Consider the following 21,090-nt stretch of genomic DNA (forward strand, 5'->3'; position numbering starts at 1 on the left):
TACTGGAGTAACACTCGGACATAGTGCTGGAGTAACAGTGCTGGGCCGTCTGGCGCAGTGACCCCACACTGTAATAATGCTGAGCCAAGGTACTAGAGTAACACTCGGACAAAGTACTGGAGTAACAGTGCTGGGCCGTCTGGTGCAGTGACTCCACACTGTAGTAATGCTGAGCCAAGGTACTGGAGTAACACTGTTGTGCTGGCTGCGGTAATGACCCCAAATACCGTCACACCCCCAGCCTGCTGCAGTCCTGGGTCCCCAGTACTGGAGAAGGGGCCTGTGGTTGAGGCCCCACTCTGAGGAATGGGGTCAGTGGGATCAACACAGCTGCCTGCGCCCCTCACAACTGTTAAACGGCCCCAGAGAGCTGAGGGGCTGCTCCCGGATTAGCCCCATGGATCCCCCCTGCCCCTCAATTGGCCCTGCCTGGCGGGGGGGGGGTCCTTCAGCGTCAAATGTTGAATGATTTGTGCCCCCATGGATTCTCTTCCGAGGCACACGTGTATTGTCTTCTGGGCCCTACTGAAAATTCGAACCCCACGTAGGCGCCTCTTGGTGGGGCTGAGACGAGGCAGAGAGCGTGTGCACATGCAGGGAGAGGCGTGAGGCACCCGTAGCTCTGTGTGCGTTACAGTCTGTGCAGCCCCTCACACGGACGGAGCTCCCCTGCTACAAACAGGCCCCTCCGCTGTCCCTGTCCCTTTAAATCAGGTGAGCACTGGACCAGCATCGCCAGCCAGGCTGTCCAGTCTCTGGTATCAGATCCTCCTGCCGGGAGGGGGGCTTGGCTCTTATTTAAAGTGACTGACCAGCCAACTCAGGCTCACTCTGCCAGAGCGCTGAGCCAGCCGGCTGTGCAGGGGAGCCCAGGTGAGCCCAGGGGCCGGGCGGCTGTTCAGGTGGGGCCCAGGTGAGCCCGAGGCCTGGTGGCTCTACAGGAGTGAAGGGCTACAGGCAGTGATTCCCTCCAGAGGGGTCACCCCTGCTCTGATCTGGCCCCCTTTGCTCCGGTTGGAGCAGGGCTTTTCTAGTGGGGCCAGCAGCTGTCTCCCAGCTCTGGACACAGCCAGGCAGGTGGAGACCAATAGCCCTGGGTCAGAGCTTGCTTTGTGCGGGAGGTGGGGACACAAACCTGTTTGTGCCACAGGCGCCCTCTGACCCCTCAGCTCCGCAAGGGCCCTGGCTGGGGCAGAGGGGAGCAGTGGGCAGGGACAGGAAGGCCCCCCCGGGCAGGTGCCACTGCTGCCCCAAAAGTTTCCCTGCGGGACTGATCCTGCCCTGCCCCCCGTGGACCCTGTTCATCCTTCCCCGGCACCTCGCGTAGGCCTTTCCGCCACAGCAAACCCTGTGGCACGAGAACGGGGCTGACCCCCACGCGGCGTCGGGCAGGGGGGTCTCCTGGCCCAGTCCCGGCGCGTGGCTCTTTGGTGGCCTGGATGCCAGCCAGGTTCCCAGCAGGCAGGCGCGCCCATCCCCAGAACCGCCACCACTCCTCGGCCCCACGTTGGCAGCCTCTGTGAAGAGACCAGGGGCCGGCTGGGCCCCACAGGCCACTCTCCCCACCCGTGGGTCCCTCCAGGCACGCTGGCAGGGTGGGGCTGTGCCCTTCCCCCGCCCCCCATCCGCGCCACCCGGGGTCCGGGCTCCTCAGTCCTTCGAGGTGCTTCTTGCAGAGCCGGCGCGATGGCCTCTGAGCTGGAGCGCGCCATGGAGGGGCTGATCGCCGTCTTCCACAACTACTCGGGCAAGGAGGGCGACAAGCGCAAGCTGAGCAAGAAGGAGCTGAAGGAGCTGCTGCAGACGGAGCTGGGCTGCTTCCTGGAGGTAGGGACCAGCCCCGGGGGCGGGAGCAGGCAGGCTTAGGGGACCGCCCCAGGCACTGGGCACCCCCGCCATTCCAGCACAGGGACCCCTGGGCCGGCGCTCCCCCGCGGGCCTGGCCTCCCTTCTCGGGAGTGGTCGCCAGCGGCAGAGCCATGCCAGGGCCCGGGGCAGGACAGTTGTTCCCTCGGGCTTGGGCCGGAGAAGGTTCCCACATGCCCGGCGCTGGCCTCCCAGCCCCTCCCAGGCTGACGGGTCTCTCTGGTATGAAGTCTCCCAACATTCCTCTCTAAAGTCCCTGGCTCCTAATTGCTTCTCCTCCCCCACTGCAGCTCTAAGCCTTCCCCTCCCCGCTGACCCCTGCCTTCTCCTCCCCCAAACTAGGGCCTCTCCCATCCAGGGCCAGGCAGATAGCCCACGCCTCCAGCTTCCCACTCACTCTCTCTGGGGGCCTCTCACTGGGGACCCCCCCAGCCGCCTGGGCCCCTTTCCTCTCCCATAGGGGTAGCCCCCTTCCCTGGGCCGCACGTGCTAACCCTGCCTCCCCCGGGGGTGTCTCCGCTGCAGACCCAGAAGGACGCGGGCACCGTGGATGGCATCATGCAGGACCTGGATGAGAACGGCGACGGGGAGGTGGATTTCAAGGAGTACGTGGTGCTGGTGGCCGCTCTCACGGTGGCCTGCAACGCCTTCTTCTGGGAAGACACCTGAGCGGGGAGCCTGCACCGCCTGGAGCCCCCTAGAGCTGCCCATCCCGCCCCCCATTCTGAGCCAGCCGCCGGCGTCCCCTCTAACCAGCTAGACAGAGCTACTCATTAAAGGCACCAAACCCGCCCCAGTGTCCCGCCCCTTCCTCTGAGCCTGGGAGTGACGCTGAGCAGCGTGGGGAGGGGGACACTGCTGCAGTGGGGCTAGGGGAGTTTTGGGGTGAGGGGGAGCTCCTGGTCCCCAGATCGACATTATCCCCGGTGTTAGCAAAGGGTGGAGGCCATGCCGTGGGGCTGGGCTCAGGGCCCTCAGCCTCGGGGGTTCCCTGGGGGGCATGAGCCATCCATTTCCAGGACAGTGCCAGGTGAAGGAGAGTCGCTCCTCCGGTCACCCCAGCCACCAGCGAGACACACACCCCTTCGCTCTCCACACCCCTCCCCACCGGGCCTCTCGGACCCTCCTCCTCTGACCCATGAGCCAAGCAACTGCCCCCGTCCCCAGGCCTTGTTCCTTCGCTTGCCCCCGCCTCAGTGCTGGGAGCGCAGGCCGTACGCTCTGGTGTAACCCAAGTGCCTCAGCCGGGATCACTGCTAGTTTGGCCCTTTCTCTTCCCACATTCATGCCCATTCGTAGCTGGCACCACATGGCACAGGGCCCACCAGGCGGGATCCCTGCCCCAAGCAGGCCGGTCTCTGTAGGAAAGGGAGGCAGGAGCGGAAACGGGGACACAAGGGGGATGGCTGGGAAAAGGGGCAGGAGAAGCGCGGGTGACAAGGGGTGGCTGGACAGCCTCCTGCTGGGGTGGTAGGAAATTCACAAACACGGTGCTGCACCCATTCCCCAGGGGGAAGAACCCGTTCCTAGCTCCCTTCCCAAGGGCCGGGCGCAGCCAGGAGCCCAAGAAACAGCCTCCTCTGACTGGTACCGGCTGTGCCACTGAGCTGCACGCAGAGCGGGGAGTGCCACCTTGTGGGCCTAGCGGGGCTGACACGGAGCGGATTTGACACTTCTCTGGGACGGGGCCAAAGCACTTTGCAAACTAGATACCGATGCTGCTGAGCTGCAGCCACCTCGGGGGTGGAGGGTGGTCATCTGTGCACAACAGTCAGGAACAGAGGGGAAGAGCCTAGACAAGGATAAGGCGGGGAGAGGGAATCTTTAGGAAGAATGCCCTGGCATCATTAATGTCTGTGCAAAGCTGACGGGAGCTCAGCATTGACAAGCTCGTCAGAGGCAACCAAACTGCGCAGAGATTGATGTGTCTGCGAGCAGAAAGCAAAAGGACTGGAGAGAATCGGGTGGGATTTGAACCTGTGAACCCAAAGAATCTGATGCTGAGCTCTGGCACCCTCCGTTCTCTGAGGCATGTTCTCATCTTCCCTTCCCACCTTTGCAAAAGAGAAGCTCGAAGCCTGTGATGCAGAAAACGGCATCAACCCCCTGGCAGCAGATAATAAACTGATCTGTCACAGCCACAGAGACAAACCCACCACATTTCAAGGGAACACACGTACTCGGTGGGATGTGATAGTTCTCTGACAACAACGTAAGCTAGGAGTAAACCCACTGCAGTCAGTGGAGTTATGGAGCAGGAGAATCAGGCCCACTAAGCAAGAAAGAACGTGATGAGCCAGTCAAGGGCTTGTTTAAAATGTCTTTTTAAATTGTTTTTCCATAGTGAAAGCGATATTAACCGTGATCCCCAAGGCAGTGTTGCCAAGTACGGTGATTTTATCATAAGCCTCCTGATATTTGGTGTTTTTCTTAAAGTCCGGCTCCTGGAGTTACGAGATGGCAGGACGCTCTCAGCTTTCATTTACAGACAAAAATCCTGGGGGTTACGGAGAAAAGCTGGAGAATGTGAATCAATGCAACCCTCAAGGCTCCAGAACCGGCAGGGAAATAGAAAGAACCTCACGTTGATTATGTTTTAAAATCTCGGCATTTTTAATCCACTCTCGTGATTTTTTGAGGGCTGACTCACGATTTTTGAAAGCTTGAGGTTGGCGCTAATGCTGCGTGTGTAACGCACACGACATTCTTCACCACAGCCGCTTACTTCCGCAAATACAAAGCCACAAGCACAGTAGCGGATGCATTCTCTCCAGTGCACAAATCTTGATTAGAATCCGATGGTGCCACTGCCAGCTGAAGTAACAGAGCGCCGGAGCGCTGAAGTCTGCCCTCTGCAGTGCTGGTGCACATGTGGAGTCATTCAATGGGGAGCAACATCCATGTGAGTGAGCCTTATTGTCTTTTTCTTAGTTTTTACCATTTTTCTGCCAGTTCCACCCCCTTGGCAGGCCCAGAATGGTAAATGGGCTGGCACCTTTGCAAGCTGAGACTTTCTCCTGATGGTTGGCATCTCATGCACTACATTCGAAGCCTTCACTTTAAATAAACCCACGTCGTTTCGAAGAAACACTCCATTCATGGTGTGCAGGTTAACAGATGCATCGACCTGCGCCTCTGCAGACAGCCTGAGCTCTGGGAGATGTCAGCTGTCCAGTTGACACAGAAGCGGGTTTGTGTCAATGCTGCTAGCTGGTTTGCTGCTGAGCCGAGGAGGCTGGAGGAATTTCATATTAGACAGAACTGTACAATCAACTGGACTTATTTTGGTGTCATGAGCGGGCAGGGCTTGGGCCAAGGACTTCTGACCCCTGAGCCGGGTAGGGTGAAGGGCCACAATCAGATAGATAACTCACAGGAAGTGCGGGCTTCATCCACTCAGCATGCTAATTACCCAACCCCGAGGGATCCCCTTATGGGAGCCCGAGGGGGAGTTCAGTCCCTGAGGCCTCTGCTGATGGTCGCTATGACCTGAACATGGACCTAGAGCGAGATCCTAACCCTGCCCCTCGACCCTCACACAGAAGCAGCCACGCGCTGGAACGGCTTTGGGGGCATGGCCAGACCCGTCACTGAGCAGGGTCCGGAGGCAGTTCTCCCAGCCCACCGCCCACCCTGCAGGGCAACTGCTGCTGCCAGGTTATCCCAGCCAGAGCTGGGGAGCCCCGCATACCCAGCTGCTTCCAGAGGGGCCAAACCCCAGGACTCCCACAACTGGGCTCCCTCCACCCAGCCCAGGCCTCACCCCCACCTTGGGGCCACACTCCCTGCCCCCCCTTCCAGCCCAGGGTACCCCCCAGCTGCACTGGGGCCTGAGCTGCACTCCCTCAGGCCTGGGGCCCTGCCCTCTGCCCCAAGTGCCCCCTATATCCCAGCCTGCCCCCCCACTCCAATACAAGGCTTTGCCCATGAGGCCCTCCCAGCCTCTGCCCCAAGCCCCCCCATATCCCAGCCTGACCCCACCCCTGGGGCCCTCAGAGCCAAAGCTCCGCCCATAAGGCCCTCCCAGGCCCCGCCCTCTGCCCCAAGTCCCGCCCCCAACTGCCCCCTCCCGAAAAGGGAGTGGTCACATGGCTCAGCCCCCCCCCTCCGGGGGAGGGAAAGAGAAGGAGTGATCACGTGGTGCAAGGCCCCGCGAGGGGAGAGCGGAGTCACGTGGGCGCGTTCTCGCGGCTGCGCAAAACGCGGCGGCCGGTCGCCATTTTCCCCGGCTCGGCGCGCAGGGGGAGTAGGGAAGGAAGCGGCGGCCATTTTGTTTTCGGCGCTCGAGAGCGAGTGCAGCGGGGAGCGGGCGGAGGGGACGGAGCCCCACGGAGCCAGCCCTGCGCCCCACCCCCGCCCCGCAGCCCCGCCCGGAGTCCTGGCGACCGTCTGCTTCGGTGACCGAGGGGCCCTGGGGGGAGGCGGGGGGCCCGGTGTGGGGAGGAGGGGTCTGGCCCCGGCCCGGCGAGCCCTCCCTTGAGCGGAGCCGGCGGGGCCCGGGTCAGGGTCACGGCTGGGACAGGCGAGCCAGGCCGGGGTGAGCTGGGGGGGTCCCGGCTGGGGGCCCCGCCGTGCCCCGGTCTGAGAGCCCGGGGCGATCAGCCCAGCAGAACCCCCCCTCTCCCCCCAGCGCTTGGGGCGAGCAGCCTTCCCGCCCTGCGAGCCAGGCGTGGGGCTGAGAACCGGGGGGGGTTGCCTGGGCCAGGCCCCCCCGAAACCCCCCCCCCCCCCCCAGCACTTGGGGCGAGCAGCCTTCCCGCCCTGCGAGCCAGGAATGGGGCTGAGAACGGGGGGGCTAGCCTAGGCCAGGCCAGGCCTCCCTGAACACACACACACATACACACACACACACGTTTGGGGCTAGCAGCCTTCCCGCCCTGGCTCGCTTGCGGGGGGACTAGCCTAGGCCAGGCCTCCCTGAACCCCCCCGTTGTAACCTGCGCTGTGCAGGGGGCTCCAGAGCTCAGGCCTTGCGCCTCATCTCTGTGACTCAAGGCGCTCTGGGCTGAGCTCCCTGCATTAGGTGTGTTACTAATAATAACGCTGCGTGGCTGGCGCGGGTCCGAACTTCCCTCGGGGATAGATTCCAGCCTCCCTTGGGGGCCAACATCTTCCTCGGTGGGGCCTGTCCGGGCAGGGCTTCAAAAGGCTCTAACAACGGAGGTCAAATACCAGCTTTGTTGCTATTCTGCTTCCGTGACCACTGGGGTGGGGATTTTTTGTCTGAGAACCATGTGAGGCTCTTCATGAGCTGCCTGTTTAGATGCATCCCAAATCTGAAAATGGACATAACTGTACCGCTGGTCTCAAACAATATCCTTGTCCAAACAAGCGGTGGACGTCAGTAGTGTTGCTGGCTGCTGGTGTAATTCGGCTGCAGCACGGATGGGCCCATAACGGTTCTGTAAAAAGTAGAAATGTTGAATAAGGTTATAATGGGTTTGGTGTTCAGTTGCGGGGCATAGCCCCCTTCCTTGGGCCATCAGCCTAGTGTTTGGCACACCTAATACCTGTGCGGGGACTGCTTGCAGGGGAGGGAGCATTGGCATAATTTGGCTAGGGTCTGACAACGGATGTCACAGTTCCAACTGAGGTAATAACTTGGATAGAGGAAATACTGCATCTAGAGCCTTAATGCCTAATGCAGTGGTTCTCCAACTTTTGTACTGGTGACCCCTTTCACACACCCCTTTATAAATTAAAAACACTTTTTAATATATTTAACACCATTATAAATGCTGGAGGCAAAGCGGGGTTTGGGGTGGAGGCTGACAGCTCGCGACCCCCATGTAATAATCTCGCGGCCTCCTGAGGGGTCCCGACCCCCAGTTTGAGATTCCCTCGGCCTAGTGTATCAGAAACTGAATCCAGAATCAGAAAGATTAATTCCTACTGCTCTCCTGCTTAGAAAAACATAACCTCATTGAAACCAGCCAGTTAGAAACGATCTTCACCAGGCTGTTCATGGCATACAGAGGGGAGATCTTCACTGAAAGTGGAATTTAATGTTCCTGGGGCATTAATCTGACACACAATTGAGAGATGAGATCGCATAACTCACTAGTTTATTGAAACTTGCCTTTTAGGACATTTTGCGATGCCATGAAGTGCACTGCTAGCGCAATCATATCACTGATTTACATGGTTCTTGGCTGTCTCCACACACACAAGTTTGGCTTGGAAAATCTAGCCAAATAATTTCATGGGCTCAGTTCTTCTTACTAAATCTGGCTATTGTTCGTTTCAGACGATCGTGATCTGAAGATGGCTGCGCAGTCAGCGCCGAAGGTTGTGCTAAAGAGCACCACCAAGATGTCTCTGAACGAGCGGTGAGGAAGCCAACAGCAACTTCAGCTCATAAGAAATTTTTACTTAATTGTCACTGTGTCCAGTGTCCAAAACCAACGTGGTTTCTGCCCTGTTTTAACCTAACTAAAAAAAAAAGCAGGTGGCTATGCGCCTCTGTCTTAAGCCGCAACCGATGTGGTACACAAGGTTAAAAGGGCAATTATTTTGGAGGATTTTGTCAGTAGCTGTTAATATTAAACTATATGAGACGTAAATGTGGTGGGATGTCTTATTAAAAAAAGAGAGAGAAACCTCGCACCTCCCTTTTTCTTCCACGTTTTTACATTTTATAGAGTTGCCCCCTGCAGCATGGTAGCATGTTACCGAAGCTGCAGAAGGCTTGCTGCTTTGTCCAAGGGAGACACGCATGTGGTCTGGCCTGTAAGAGGCACGCAGCAGGTCACCAAACCAGCCCAGAGGCCCTTTAACAATGTTCTTGGGCCTTGTAAGAGGCAAATGCTTTGCTTCATCTCCATCGCTTTCCTTTCTTGGCACTGCTTTCTTTTTATTTCCTCTCTTAAAGAGCCTTCCGCTCCTTCATGCCATTAAGCTTTTGCACATCTATAGTGATGAACTAGCAGTGACGCTTCTGATCATATTTCACTTTCTCACTAACTCACTCTCCGATTAAATGTTAATATCATTAAGCCCAGGAGAAATGAAGCCACTTATATGCAGTCCTTATTCCAGTGTGCACTGCAGTGAGCAGTAATCTTAGCCAATGCTTGCGGTTTATGGCCAGGCAGGCAGATAGGTACGGTACAGGGGAGTTACCTGCCTGATAATTGTGTTCGTTCCAGCCAGACCACACTGAGCACTTTGTAGTGCTTAATTTCACTGTCATTTGTAGCTATTAGGATACTGTAGAAACTGATTACTGGTGAGGAAGCTGGTATGTTCATGCCACGTAATTTTTAAAGGCAGAAAATCCCTAATGCACCAAAGAAATTCCCAAATGCCAACTTAATTGTAGTCTAAACGAATGCACTTATATGGTGGCACCTCTTATGGTGATAGAACTGTCCTCCTTATAAGTATTATGCCAGACCCTTGATTTTCTGTTGTCAGTGACACGACTCTCATAAATGTTTACTGCTCTCAAACTATTAAACAGTTTCCCCCCTAAACTATCTGTCTTGGCTTTTGCAGTCAGATTTCAGTTTGCTTTCCTGTTTCTTTGTCATGTCTTCTCCTGTCTCTCATGTCCATTTCTGCTTGTTGCTTGTTTTTCATAACTTCTTCCACCTTTAAAAGCAATAACTTAAAACTTTATCACTTTTGAATTAATATGTTGCACTGATCCAAATCTGCATTTCCTATTCTAGCACGTTTGTGGAAAACGAGGAATACATAACTCGCATATGACATGATCTAAGTGTACCACTTTTTACATAAAGTTCATGGGATCTGGAGCTCCAGTCTTGAGAGCCATGAAATGCCATAAATGTTTGTAATAAAACTTTATTTAAACACCCATTTTGTTCGACCTTGAAGCTTTACTAATATGCTGAAGAACAAACAGCCGATGCCAGTGAATATTCGGGCTACCATGCAGCAGCAGCAGCAACTGGCCAGTGCCAGAAACAGAAGACTGGCCCAGCAGATGGAGAATAGACCTTCTGTTCAGGCTGCCTTGAAGCTTAAGCAGGTGAGAGAAAGTGTCCTATTCCACTGCAGACAGTGGGTGATGCCTGTCAGCAGCTGGTGGCTTTTCAGGATAGGAGAATTTTTCAAGATGTCACTTGAAAGTAAGAGCTGAGAATGTTTGGAGGGACTTCAAGAGAATTTCAGATTGTCACTGCAGATAAGTAATGCTTTATAGCTTGTTAATTAATACTGTTTAGTTCAGTTAGTCTGTCATGTCTTCTGTTGGTTATTGTTTGTTTAAATTTCCTCCTTTGCTATTTTTCCAGAAGAGAGGACAACCTGAAATTTCACAGCTTTTTCCCCTGTCCCCCACAGAAATGGTCTGATTCCAGTTTTCCGGAGCTGCTGAATTCTTAATGCCTTAATCTAGCTTCTGTTGCATTGCAACATATTAGCTCTTGTTCCCTGTTAGTGCCTCTCTTTTTTTTTTTGAGGGGGCGGGGTCTCTGCCTGTTTTTTTCTTGTTTTATGCTATTGTTCAGACAACTGCTGGCAAGAACTACATGAACTAAAACTGAGTTCTTGGTTTCTCGTAAATTCTTGCTAAAGTAACAAGAATCTTACTACTCCTGTTATCCACATAGACTGACTGACCAGAGCTGTATGCTACTGAGCAGCCCAAAAGTTGGCTTCCATTTGAATGTCCAGTGTGGAACAGCAGATCTGAGAAAGGTGTATTCATATTGAGTTGTACATCACATTTAAATAGTGCCTGTGCATTGCTCTGTGCTGAGTGAATGGGGTCTGCTAGATGTGAGCCCCTGTTGATAAGATGGTGATTAGCGTATGGTGCCCGAGAGGCAATTAGCTATGTTACTGGTGCGAAGTGCTTCTTATCAGAGTATCTCAAACTGTAAAGAATGTAACGTGCTGTATAACAGAGCAGAGAGAGACTTGGAGAGTTTCTCTTGAAATTTGTGTACGTATGGTGCATGGAAAACTGGAATTAAAACATGGGTCTGGGGGGTCCTGCTACACTGCTATGTGCTAGCTTTAAATAGCAGCCCTGCATGACTCGAATACAGTGGTCATTAAATACAATCCCAGACATCTTTGGGCACACTAGGAGAGAGCTGTGGAAGGTTCCTATTTGAGCGGCTTCGTCACATCACTGCAATCTTGGTCTGACTCTTGTGCTGGAGTTTGGTGTTTGTTCTTGCATGAAAAGGAATGTAACTGCATTGCACTCAGAGCCTACTGTCCCGAAAATCAGAACCAGGTGCTAGTAAGAGAAACTTTCTGTCTGGAGCTTCTAAACAAAAGCTCCATATATGAATAATTTATGGTTTCCACAGAAAGGGTTTATAGTATAATCTCATAAGGGCTTCACTAGTGATATAAAAGGATAGGCAAGTCTCATTTCATAAAGTACATTGTCCCCTTTGTTTGCTGAGTCAGTGAGTGGCTGAATCTGTGTGAGGAAAATACAGACCCTCTCACTTTACTTCACTGGCACCTGTTTCACTTTTTCATTGGAACCGTGTACACACACTTGCACACATACACACTATCTTTTAGGATTAAACACGGTTCTGGATCTTGCCCCGCAGTTCAAGATCAAAATGTATGTTGAGTTTGAGGTTCATGTTGGAACTTCCGATGGAAAAGAAGGTAGAGCACACCTCCTTCTCAGTCAGCGTAGGTTACGGTGGTCCGAAGCTGCCCGTAGAGTCCTAGAGCACAACCTGTCTCTAATGCCCTTTCTCGTGTTGAGGAACTTGGGCTGCATTGAGGAGCATTATGGAAATGCATATAAGTAAATCTAATGTGGAGGTACAGCCAGCAGATCAAGTGGAGCATTGCATACTAGGACTGGTAGCCTGTATGGGTGTCACCTCCTTATTAAAGATGACAGCTGCAATATGTTCCTCTGGGAAAATCTGGGGACTCTACTGTACTTTAGTAGTGTTGGGGTGCTCTTCAGAAGTCATCACCAATTGACTTTGGAAGGTCTATTCGCTGGTACGTTGGGGAACAGGGACTGTTCCTCTGGAGGAGCAGCCTGTGAAGAATATTAGGGTCTTGTGCACCATTAGGGAGGCCATGCAGTCACAGCTATGAACTTCAAACTCACCACCCACCTCGCTTCATTCAGGACAGCACCATTTCCCCTGATGCATGACCATCCCTTCCTGTGTTTCACCAAGTGCCAACCAATGTGCTTCAGTGTCCTATTCCAATGCAGACAGTACAAGGGGCAGGTTTGGCTGCGCAGGGTAAAGGGTTGGGTGTTGTAGACCTGTTGTGGTTCATCTAAAAGCTGTTATACTGCCTAAAACTGTGAAATGCCTGAAATCTTATGATTGTACTCGAAGACAGCTGGTATTTAACATCGTTCTAGCCCCTGCTGGCCACTCTCCAGAGAAGTTGGGCGAAAGCAGCTTTAAAATTTGTTTGACACAAAGAACCAAATGTATGGTATAATGCAAACGGATCCCCAAATTAAGGCTGAAATATATTGGGCTGTGTGGTATAAACTGGGTCTAAGTGTTTCCTTAACTGCCTTGAACTGAGTTATTGGTCATTTGAGAGGAGAAAACAATCTTGGTCTTAACTCTGAATTTCTTGGCTCTTGTGGTTTTTAAGTTGGAGCTTAATGCAGTTGTTTTGGAGAGGGTGAATATTCCTGTTTGTGCTAGCTTATAAAGACAAATGTGGAAGAGTTTAGTCTCTGTGGATGTCTGGGGAAATCTAGACATAAGATTGTTCCAGTGAAATCACTGGATCTGAAACTTTGGGCATATAATTATCAGAGGCTGACTGCACAAGTCTCCTGGCTGTAGACAATCTTAAGTTTTTCTCTAGGCGTTTGCAGCAGGCTCATCACTTGTGCCTGAACACCTTTCTTAAATGGAAGGCTGCAGCCCACCTTGGGGATTAGATGTCTGTTTCACTTCCTAGCTGGGCTTACACTTCACAGACTGTCCCTCTCTAGACAAGATCTTTCTTGAGACCTAAATACTTTGCAGTGGGTCTTGGGCCCTATATAGATTTTGCTTCCTCCTTTGCTGGTGGAGGTATCTGCTTCCATCTATGCCAGTTGCATGATAAGTCCCTGATAGCTACATGACTTTCCTGTTTTTAAAAAAACTTTCATTCCAGAAGAGCTTAAAGCAGCGCCTGGGTAAAAGTAACATCCAGGCACGATTAGGCCGGCCAGCAGGACCCCTGGCTCGTGGAGCTGTTGGCGGACGAGGGCTACCTATGGGTCAGAGAGGTTTGCCACGAGGAGCCATGCGTGGTGGACGTGGAGCGAGGGCGTTGCTGAGAGGAGGCATTCCCCTCAGAGGTGAGTATATTGTTAATATGGGAAATAAAATATCCCTGGGGGTGGATATTCAATGACTTCTTGCTAAGTTTGACAGCTAGCTTCTTGTTTTGATTACCTACTTGACTTTTTTACCTCACCCCATTAAAGGTCAGAGTTTACTTCGGGGAGGACGTGGTGTATCCCCTAGGATGGGCCTGAGAAGAGGTGGCGTTCGAGGTCGTGGTGGACCTGGGAGAGGTGGTCTAGGCAGAGGAGCCATGGGTCGTGGAGGAATTGGTGGCAGAGGTTAGTGTGCTGACATTTGGGAAGGCATGAGGACATTGTTTAGAGAAGAATCTGAAGCAGCCTTTAGCTTTCACCTTCTTGGTTAAAATATAACGTATATTAGCACCTGTGAAGTAGAATCTCCACCATAAAGATACACTTGTTTGATACTAGGCTGTACACTGGATACAAACACATTATATTTTCATTTTCTGAACTGTTGGTTTTAGCAGCATTTGAGCTGGAAGGCAAGATCCTAGTTGGTGTCACTGCTTCCCAGAGGGTTTTGGATAGTGGTGGTGAAACTGACCAGAGTCTTGTCAGTGTCACGCTCCTCCTAGGTGAGGCTTTGAGTAGTGGCAGAGGCACTGGTGCAATTTCTGTACAAACGACTCTGCATTGTTTAACTTTCCAAAGGGAATGAAGTGTAACCTTCACAACCATATAGTGCTAGAGAAACATTCCTTAAATGAAAGTCTAAATTATGCAGAAACTGAGGGCTTAGGCCTCCAGCCTCAACAGGGAAGTGTCCTACTTGCTGCTTAAGTGGAATTGTTTCAGGCCCTGGTTGTATTAGTTCACTGGGAGTTTGAAACGGAATCTGTTTCTTAAATACTCAATCCTTTTCATAGTGCAAAGTATTCAATTACGACAGTCCCCAAACGGGACTGGCACTGGAACAAATGTAGGTTGCAATGGCAGCTGACCTAGTGGAATCATTAATGCCCAAACTAGGGAATTCTCAAATGGGACATCCCAGCAGTCAGAGCTCACTGAGCCACATGTTGTGGCGTTTTATTTTAGCAAAAGGCCCATTGGTTTCTTTGCAGCACCTGTGTTCCTAGATGCTGTGGCAAATGGCAGGTAAGAACCTACAACTTCCTTGCTTTTGTGAATTAATATTGGAGATTAAACATGATTTCCTAGTCTTCCTTGTAGAATGACATTAATTTAGTCCTAGTGGGTTCTAATGCCGAAACAGGTCCCTCAGAACTAGTTTGACACCAAATGTAAATTTGGTGGGATATGTATCGAGCAAGCTTATTCCTAAATTGTTAATGGCATTGCTGCTTTCTCTAAAGCTTGGTAGGAAGGGTGGTGGGGAATAAATGCTAATTATACTTGGCTAGTAACTGTCTAATGCATCAAGGCACTAATGTATGTTAGGGATTAATGCCAGGCTAAAATGGTACCAAGCAATGTAAAGTGTACCATAGGGCTACCTTCTGGACCCTGCCTTTTGATGCTGATGAGCACGCACAGCCCTGTACGAGACTGCGACTTCAAAAGCCATCTCAGTCAGTGGAGTCTTCACTACTTTTAAAAGTAGACAGTAAGCAAAGTACATGCCCTGTATGGAGTTACAGCACTGTATGGGCTGCCACTGTCTCCCGGAGGGACACGGGCTCATTAGTGCTTTGATATGTAACAGGTATACAAAAAATAGTCCACACCAACTGTGGCTCAGCTGCAAAAACCGTTCTTTGTTAAAAGTCTCGCTCAATAATTCTAAATTACTGGCATTGCGATAGCAGGGTCTGCTGCAACACTCGATTAGTTATACTTGTTCAAAGGAGAAAACTTCCTGTTTAATGTGACAAATAGTTTGTAACTTGCCCACAAGTAGGAAGTCATTGGTTCTCATACTACGTAAAGTAGACATGTGTATTTAGAGTGCAGTAAACATATGTGGTGCTTTACAAAATGGGTTTAAATAAAAGGTCTCCACTCCCAAGAGTTTGGTGTGATTTAGATAAACTTGCTCAGGGAAACATGAGAAGGAGTCAGAGATGTAGGAAGGATCATGAAAGTGGGTTTAAAGGAGGAAAAGAGGGTGCTTGTCACACCGGAGGAAGGAAAATATCCCATGCACAAGGTTGGGGGCAGCGTGGGAGGTAATAGGATATGGAAGAGTATAATGAGCAGCTGAGGTTGAAGGATGAACTGAGAGCAGAGATACTGTGGGGAGACAGTTGTCCAGAGATTTGAACAGACATTTGATGCACAAGGAGAGAGACAACCAGGGGAGTGACTTGGCTGAGGGGCTGATCTGGTCAGTAGCAGAAGTGGCACCGTTGGCCACCAGCCTGTCTCCACCTTGCATGTGGCTCTCTTGCATACCACGTAGTGTACAATGTGTCACTCGGTGGTCTCTACACTGAGCATTGTTATGTACCTGAGTGGCTTCTTCAGTGGACTGCCCACCCAACTGTTGCCTTGCCTAGGTAGTATGGGGTGGCGAGTCGAGGGCACACGGGCAGCTGTAGCTAAATTCTCACTGGTGGGATTAGGTCAGTTCCTTAATATTTGTTGCTGTCTCTGTCCGAGTCTGGCGGTGCATTCCAGTGTGGCATGTAACTGTAATCTCGTTTCACTGTAAGGTCGTGGCATGGCCGGCCGGGGAAGAGGGGGCTTCGGTGGTCGTGGCAGAGGCAGAGGACGAGGAAGAGGGTCTGCACGTCCTGCATTGACCAAGGAACAACTGGACAACCAATTAGATGCTTACATGTCTAAAACAAAAGGACACCTCGATGCTGAGCTGGATGCTTACATGGCTCAGACAGATCCAGAAACTAATGACTGAAGGTCCTTCTGATAGACTCTCATTGAAGTTAATGTGTATGTCAATGCCCATAAGCTAAAAATGGAAAAACCTGATTCATGCTGGAAGGACCTGCAGGAACAGGGGTGGCCCTGTTCTACCAAGAGATCAGATTTTAGTGTGTTCCTCTTACATTTTGATACTATATGTTGTATGAAACCTTTTTTGGATTGTTTTTTATAATTTTTCCTAACTACTCTGAACATGAATGTGACAAACGAGCTGCAGATACAGCCACTGACACCAGCGCTGGTGTGTGCTCAGCACGCCAGCCCGGCTGCGATGGCACACTAAGTTCCTTCGTGCTTATGAAGAGGAAATGCTGCATGTATGCCACAATCTGTGCTTCTTTAGGTGAAGTGCACATTGGTGCCGAACACAAGCTGTGGGATCACTTGGTTATATGTGCCTGTTACTCTTAATGGTTTGTTTCAGGATAGGAGTTGATCCCATAGTGTGGCTAAAGGGTAAATCTCCACATTTGCAGTTTTATTGTTGCAATAACTCATTTGAAGTAAACATACCAAAACGGCTCCCTCCAGGACTGCCTAATCAATCAAATTCAGGTTAAGGAAGATAGACATGTCAATCTTTTATTTTGTACCAAAAGTTCATCCCCACTGATTGCTAGCATTCGAATGGGAGTACAGAGAGGATTTTCCACGTTAAAGGCTATTTTTCAGATAAAATTTGAATTTATTTTGTATCATGTTTGAAGGGATGGCACTAATGGCTTCTGTGTACCAAAATCTAGAAAAAGAACTAGCTTTTGTTTTAAGGCTCTTGAAACAAGCACGTTAATGACGTCTGAAAGAAAATCATGGGTAGAATAGTCTCCAAAATACTGGGTCCAAAATTGGTTTTATCAACAAGTGCTGTTACCTTTCAGTGTAACCAAAACTGAATTTTCAATCCAGACCAACTTTGGTGGCTTCTGTGGTGCATTTAACCTAGGTTGGCTTTAGAAGTTGAGAAGGGGTTTGCTTTCCTCCCTACCCCACCCCCCGAAGATTTAAGTTCAACCATCCTGTGAACTGTTCCAGTTTCAATGGAATCTTGTATTTCTCGTTCGTTGTGACAAAGGAGAAACAATTATAAAAACAATATGTGGACTTTGTGGATTTTTTAAATGGTATTCTCAAGCATTAATTGTTGATCGTAAACTCTGTGGGATGAATAACTTTTCTAGTGGGTATGAGAAGACAGTAAACTATCATCCTCTCCTGAATGGAACATCACAACTATGGTTAGAAAACGTTCTAGGTTAGAACACATTCCTAATAGAGCTTCCTCTCCACTGGCTGGCAATCCATTATAGCTGGAATTTCATCTAAATCCCCAGTTCTCATGGTGTAGATTGGAGGGTGGGGGAGGGCCTGGTCCTCACTGCCTCCAAACCTTTGTTATGCATGCTACTGCTTATCAAGGGCTCCCAGCGAATTTGTACAGGGCGTCCTCGATGTTTGACTTACGAGACAAATGGCACTTACGACGTTTCTGAACTGACACCCTGATTCAATTTACGGCAATTGGTTTCGACTGTCCGATGCTCGGTCCCGCAATGGAGTGGATTGCGGTTACAATGTTTCAACTTACTACACAATTTTCCTAAGTCCAAGGACTGCCTGTATACCAGTTCAAAGAAGGAAACTGACATTTCTCTTCAGCTTTCCTTGATTATCTCAGTGTGTCTGGCTGTGATAACTACTATAGTATGCAAGGGCATTCAGACTGCCAACTACTTTTTCACACGCATTCATGCTGTGATGTAACTTCGCGTTTGCACTTTCAACAAGGATCTGCTTTACTAAACTACTACACGTGTGGCCAGTACAGATTTCAATACTGCTCTAGGATGTTTCTTCTCTAACCTCCAGTTAGTCCTGTGACATCTTCCCCTTGAAAATACTGTCCCTATAACTCTTGCTGACAGTGCTTTAAGGTTGCCAGTTGAAGGTATCATATCATTTTTAAACAAGTATCTTAATTGTTCATTAAAGGGACACTTGAGGTGCTAACACAGCCCCCGACACGTACGTTGTGTTAAATTTTTCTAATATATTACTAGAAATATTAAATTAAAAAAACCCCTCCTTTTGCGTGGCAGAGACTGCAGGAGAGGGTTAGGTGCAAACATCATAGCACGATGCTGCTTCAGGAATGGGCATATTATGAAACCTAAAAGGTTCAATTGACTGGGTTACAAGAAGGGGGACACTATAAACAAGACATCAAACTCTTTACTGTGGTCTATTTGCTGTACTGCGTCCAGTTCAGTCTTGCTGTTTGAACAGAAAAATGTTTGCCTTGTTCCCTTAAATTATTTGACCACCCAGCTGAACTACTCCCTGAACAGAAAGGAGCATAGGATTCAGAACACCAATACCGTGCATGAAAAGCAGGCCCTGGCACTACCCAGGATCTCTGCACGTCCCCTAAATTTAAACATTGAAATGCTCAACGCTGAATGAGCTTGCCTGATTTATTCCAGGCACTAGGTGCTGCTGCAGCGCTGTCAGCCATGTTACATGTAAGAAGGCTTCTCAAAGCTTGTTCCAGCCAAATTTTCCCCACATCTCTTACTTTCCGAACAATGTTTGTTTCATGGTGGATGGAGTTCATAAGACACACATCATCCTCCCCCTTCCAAATCTGTGTCACACCAGTGCCTTCAAACTGATAGAGTAAATTCACCTACCTGAAGCTAACGAGACTTTACTGCATATTTTTAGTTTTCTTTTGAGAGGGCTGGAAGTGAGTAGCTTGGGGGAGGGGGTGGGTTTCGTTTGGCAGGGAAAAGGGCTTGCTAATGGGCTATGGAGCCTCTGGGTCTATGTACAAAGATTCTGCTGCGTACTTCCAACCACATACGGGTCTGTCTAGGAGCCTGGCAGTCTTAAGAGGGCCCGCAAAGAAGCAATAGGCATGGGGACTTAGTTATCCTGGACCTGCCACTCCTCTTGTTCTGGGGATCAGGTTGGCTCACAGGGATGCAGCTCTCATCAGCTCTGGCATTTTTTATTTAAAAACAAAAAAGTGAAGCGGGTCCTGCCAGCAGGGCCTAGCTGTCACTGTGTGAACACCACTCCCAGCAGGGGCCAGGAGTGTAGAGGAACAGCCGTAACTGAGGAACGGCCTGTGGTGCCTAGGAAAGCTGGTGGGTATGGCCCATTGTGCCTTTACTTCTGCATCAGCCTGCATATTGGTCCCTTGCTGCTATAGGGCCGTGTGTGGCATGCCCTCAGCTCTCCCCAGGTGAACTAGAAACAACCACACAGCTTAGCCTGAGCCCTCACACTAGCCTGGATCAGACCCATGGTCCACCTAGTCCTGTATCCCATCTGACAGTGGCCAGTCCCAGCTCCTGCAGAGGAAAGGTGCAAGATGACCCAGTAAGGGGATAACCTGCCCCTGGGACACTTCCATCCTAACACCCAATAGTTACAGGCTTAGAGGCCAGGAGGGTTCTAGGAACAAGGATTTTTAGGGTCCCTCCAAACACACGTGAGAAGCCCTGCTGAGCTCCGTGGGACCACTCATGCATGAGACATGTCAGTAGGGGCTCAGGGTGCGTCCACAGCAGGAAAACAATTCTTACCAGGGCTTAGTTTCACATGTGGTCAAATCCTAGTGAAGACAAGGCAGCTTGTCGTTTTCACCAGCATTAGCAAGGTAAGGTAAACACGAGTGACAGCCTAACATTTACCTTGAGCTGCTAACGTGTTAAATTTACAATGCCCTGTCTTCGCTTGGCTTTTACCTCTGTATAACTACCACAGGGGAGGAACATCCTTTTCTGCCTCAGGAAGACCAGGACTTAGGCCTGATCTGAAGTTCTCCCACCATAGGCATGGGAGATAGGCGTGTGATTGTTTTACTGACCTAGCTCTGCTGGTGGAAGCCCTAGCCCGGTGCTGTTAAACACGTGTTACTGTGCTGTGCAGAGAGAAGCACGTTTAGACAGATGTAACTGCAGCAAAACCTTCCAGTGTGGCAGTATAACTACCAGTGACACCCCCCCAAGTGTAGACAGACAGGCCTGAGTCTATAACTCTGCCCTTGTCTCACTGCTCTGAACTATTGGCAGCACAAGTTGCCTGGTGAAAATAAAGTGTCAACAATCTAAGTGGACAAGCTGAAACTCCAGAAGGGGATAGCGCTGGCCACCACCCCCTGGGGCTCCCTGCTGCTCTCCCTTCCCCTCTCAGCCTTTTGGGTCGAAATCTGGACTAAAACCCACTGTTGTTAAGGTCCCTCTGGTCTGCTGCGGTTTTGGAGGAGCCCAGGCGTTGCCAGCTCTGTCGGGAGCAAGGAGGGGGCTGCATGAAGGCCGTTCCTGGCTCTGGGGCCAGGTGGAAAGGCGAGCAGAAGGCACTAGAGCGAGGCAGCTACAAACTACCACTTTCCCCCATCGTTCGGCAAGTGGCCCCTCTCCTGATCTGGGTCCCCTGGCCTCAGTCCCCTCCAGTGCAGCCTTAGGTGGCTCTCTGCAACCCTGTCCCAGATGCTGGGTCTCTTTCCCCCCTACCCCCAGGCCTGCTGCATGCCCCCTGCCCAGCTCCAGAGACTGGGTCCCCCCCCCCAGCCCTGCTGCTAGCCCCACTTCAGCCAGAGGCATCTGCTCTCTGGGCCCCTCCAGCTGCCCGCCCCCTGCAGCCCCCCCGGGGCCCAGCCCGGCGTGGGGCGGGCTGAGAAATGTGTCAGTCTGGGGAGCTGGCAGCAGCCCCGGCTCGCTATGGTAGCTGTGTCCCTATTGGCCGGGCGCCGGCCGACCGCCCGTCACGGCGCCTCCCATTGGCTGCCGGGCTCCAGCGCCTCACGCGCTCCGGCTACTCCTTTTGTTATTGTAGCGAACAAGTTGCGAAGCGGGGCCGGGCCGGGGGCGCAGCCGGGGGGATGCGGCGGGCGCCGGGGCCGGCGTGAGGCGAGACGGGGCGGCGGTGAGTACCCGGCCCGGCCCGGCCCGGCTCGGCTCGGCTCGGCTCGGCCCAGCGCCCGACAGCCCCCCGGGCAGGGCCCCCCCAGATCTACCCCCCGGGCAGGGCCCCCCCAGATCTACCCCCCCTGAGCAGGGACCTCCTACCCCCCGGGC

General features: G+C 51.5%; 2 protein-coding genes across 4 annotated transcripts in view; both read left to right on the plus strand.

Annotated features, from left to right (window-relative positions):
- Window positions 1–2,657, plus strand: part of S100A1 (S100 calcium binding protein A1) — a 5,998-nt gene extending 3,341 nt beyond the window's left edge. For both annotated transcript variants that reach the window (XM_026658092.1, XM_026658093.2), the window contains exons 2-3: window positions 1,677–1,827; window positions 2,392–2,657. In XM_026658092.1, the coding sequence (XP_026513877.1) occupies window positions 1,687–1,827; window positions 2,392–2,535 (285 nt within the window). In that variant the 5' untranslated portion in view covers window positions 1,677–1,686 and the 3' untranslated portion in view covers window positions 2,536–2,657. The remainder of the gene's footprint in view (window positions 1–1,676; window positions 1,828–2,391) is intronic.
- A 3,479-nt stretch (window positions 2,658–6,136) lies between these two features.
- Window positions 6,137–17,110, plus strand: CHTOP (chromatin target of PRMT1). 2 transcript variants are annotated; one of them, XM_024207450.3, is made up of 6 exons: window positions 6,137–6,263; window positions 8,114–8,195; window positions 9,709–9,862; window positions 12,964–13,150; window positions 13,280–13,417; window positions 15,778–17,110. In XM_024207450.3, exons 2-6 carry the CDS (start codon window positions 8,131–8,133, stop codon window positions 15,978–15,980), a joined length of 747 nt encoding a protein of 248 aa, XP_024063218.1. In that variant the 5' UTR covers window positions 6,137–6,263; window positions 8,114–8,130; the 3' UTR covers window positions 15,981–17,110. The 2 variants fall into 2 exon arrangements, with proteins under 2 accessions (XP_024063218.1, XP_024063219.1); XM_024207451.3 differs by having other exon boundaries at window positions 12,967–13,150.
- The last annotated feature ends 3,980 nt before the right edge of the window (window positions 17,111–21,090 follow it).

Source organism: Terrapene carolina, unplaced genomic scaffold (genome assembly GCF_002925995.2).
Source record: "Terrapene carolina triunguis isolate 2854851 unplaced genomic scaffold, T_m_triunguis-2.0 Scaffold397, whole genome shotgun sequence".
Lineage (NCBI taxonomy): Eukaryota > Metazoa > Chordata > Testudines > Emydidae > Terrapene > Terrapene triunguis.

What these genes read in the sequence shown, in the direction of transcription:
- CHTOP (XM_024207450.3), top strand. Translation starts at nt 8,131, where the DNA reads ATGGCTGCGCAGTCAGCGCCGAAGGTTGTGCTAAAGAGCACCACCAAG. An exon ending in AAGATGTCTCTGAACGAGCG is followed by an intron (nt 8,196 to 9,708) that starts GTGAGGAAGCCA and finishes TCGACCTTGAAG; the next exon opens with CTTTACTAATATGCTGAAGA. An exon ending in TGGAGGAATTGGTGGCAGAG is followed by an intron (nt 13,418 to 15,777) that starts GTTAGTGTGCTG and finishes TTTCACTGTAAG; the next exon opens with GTCGTGGCATGGCCGGCCGG.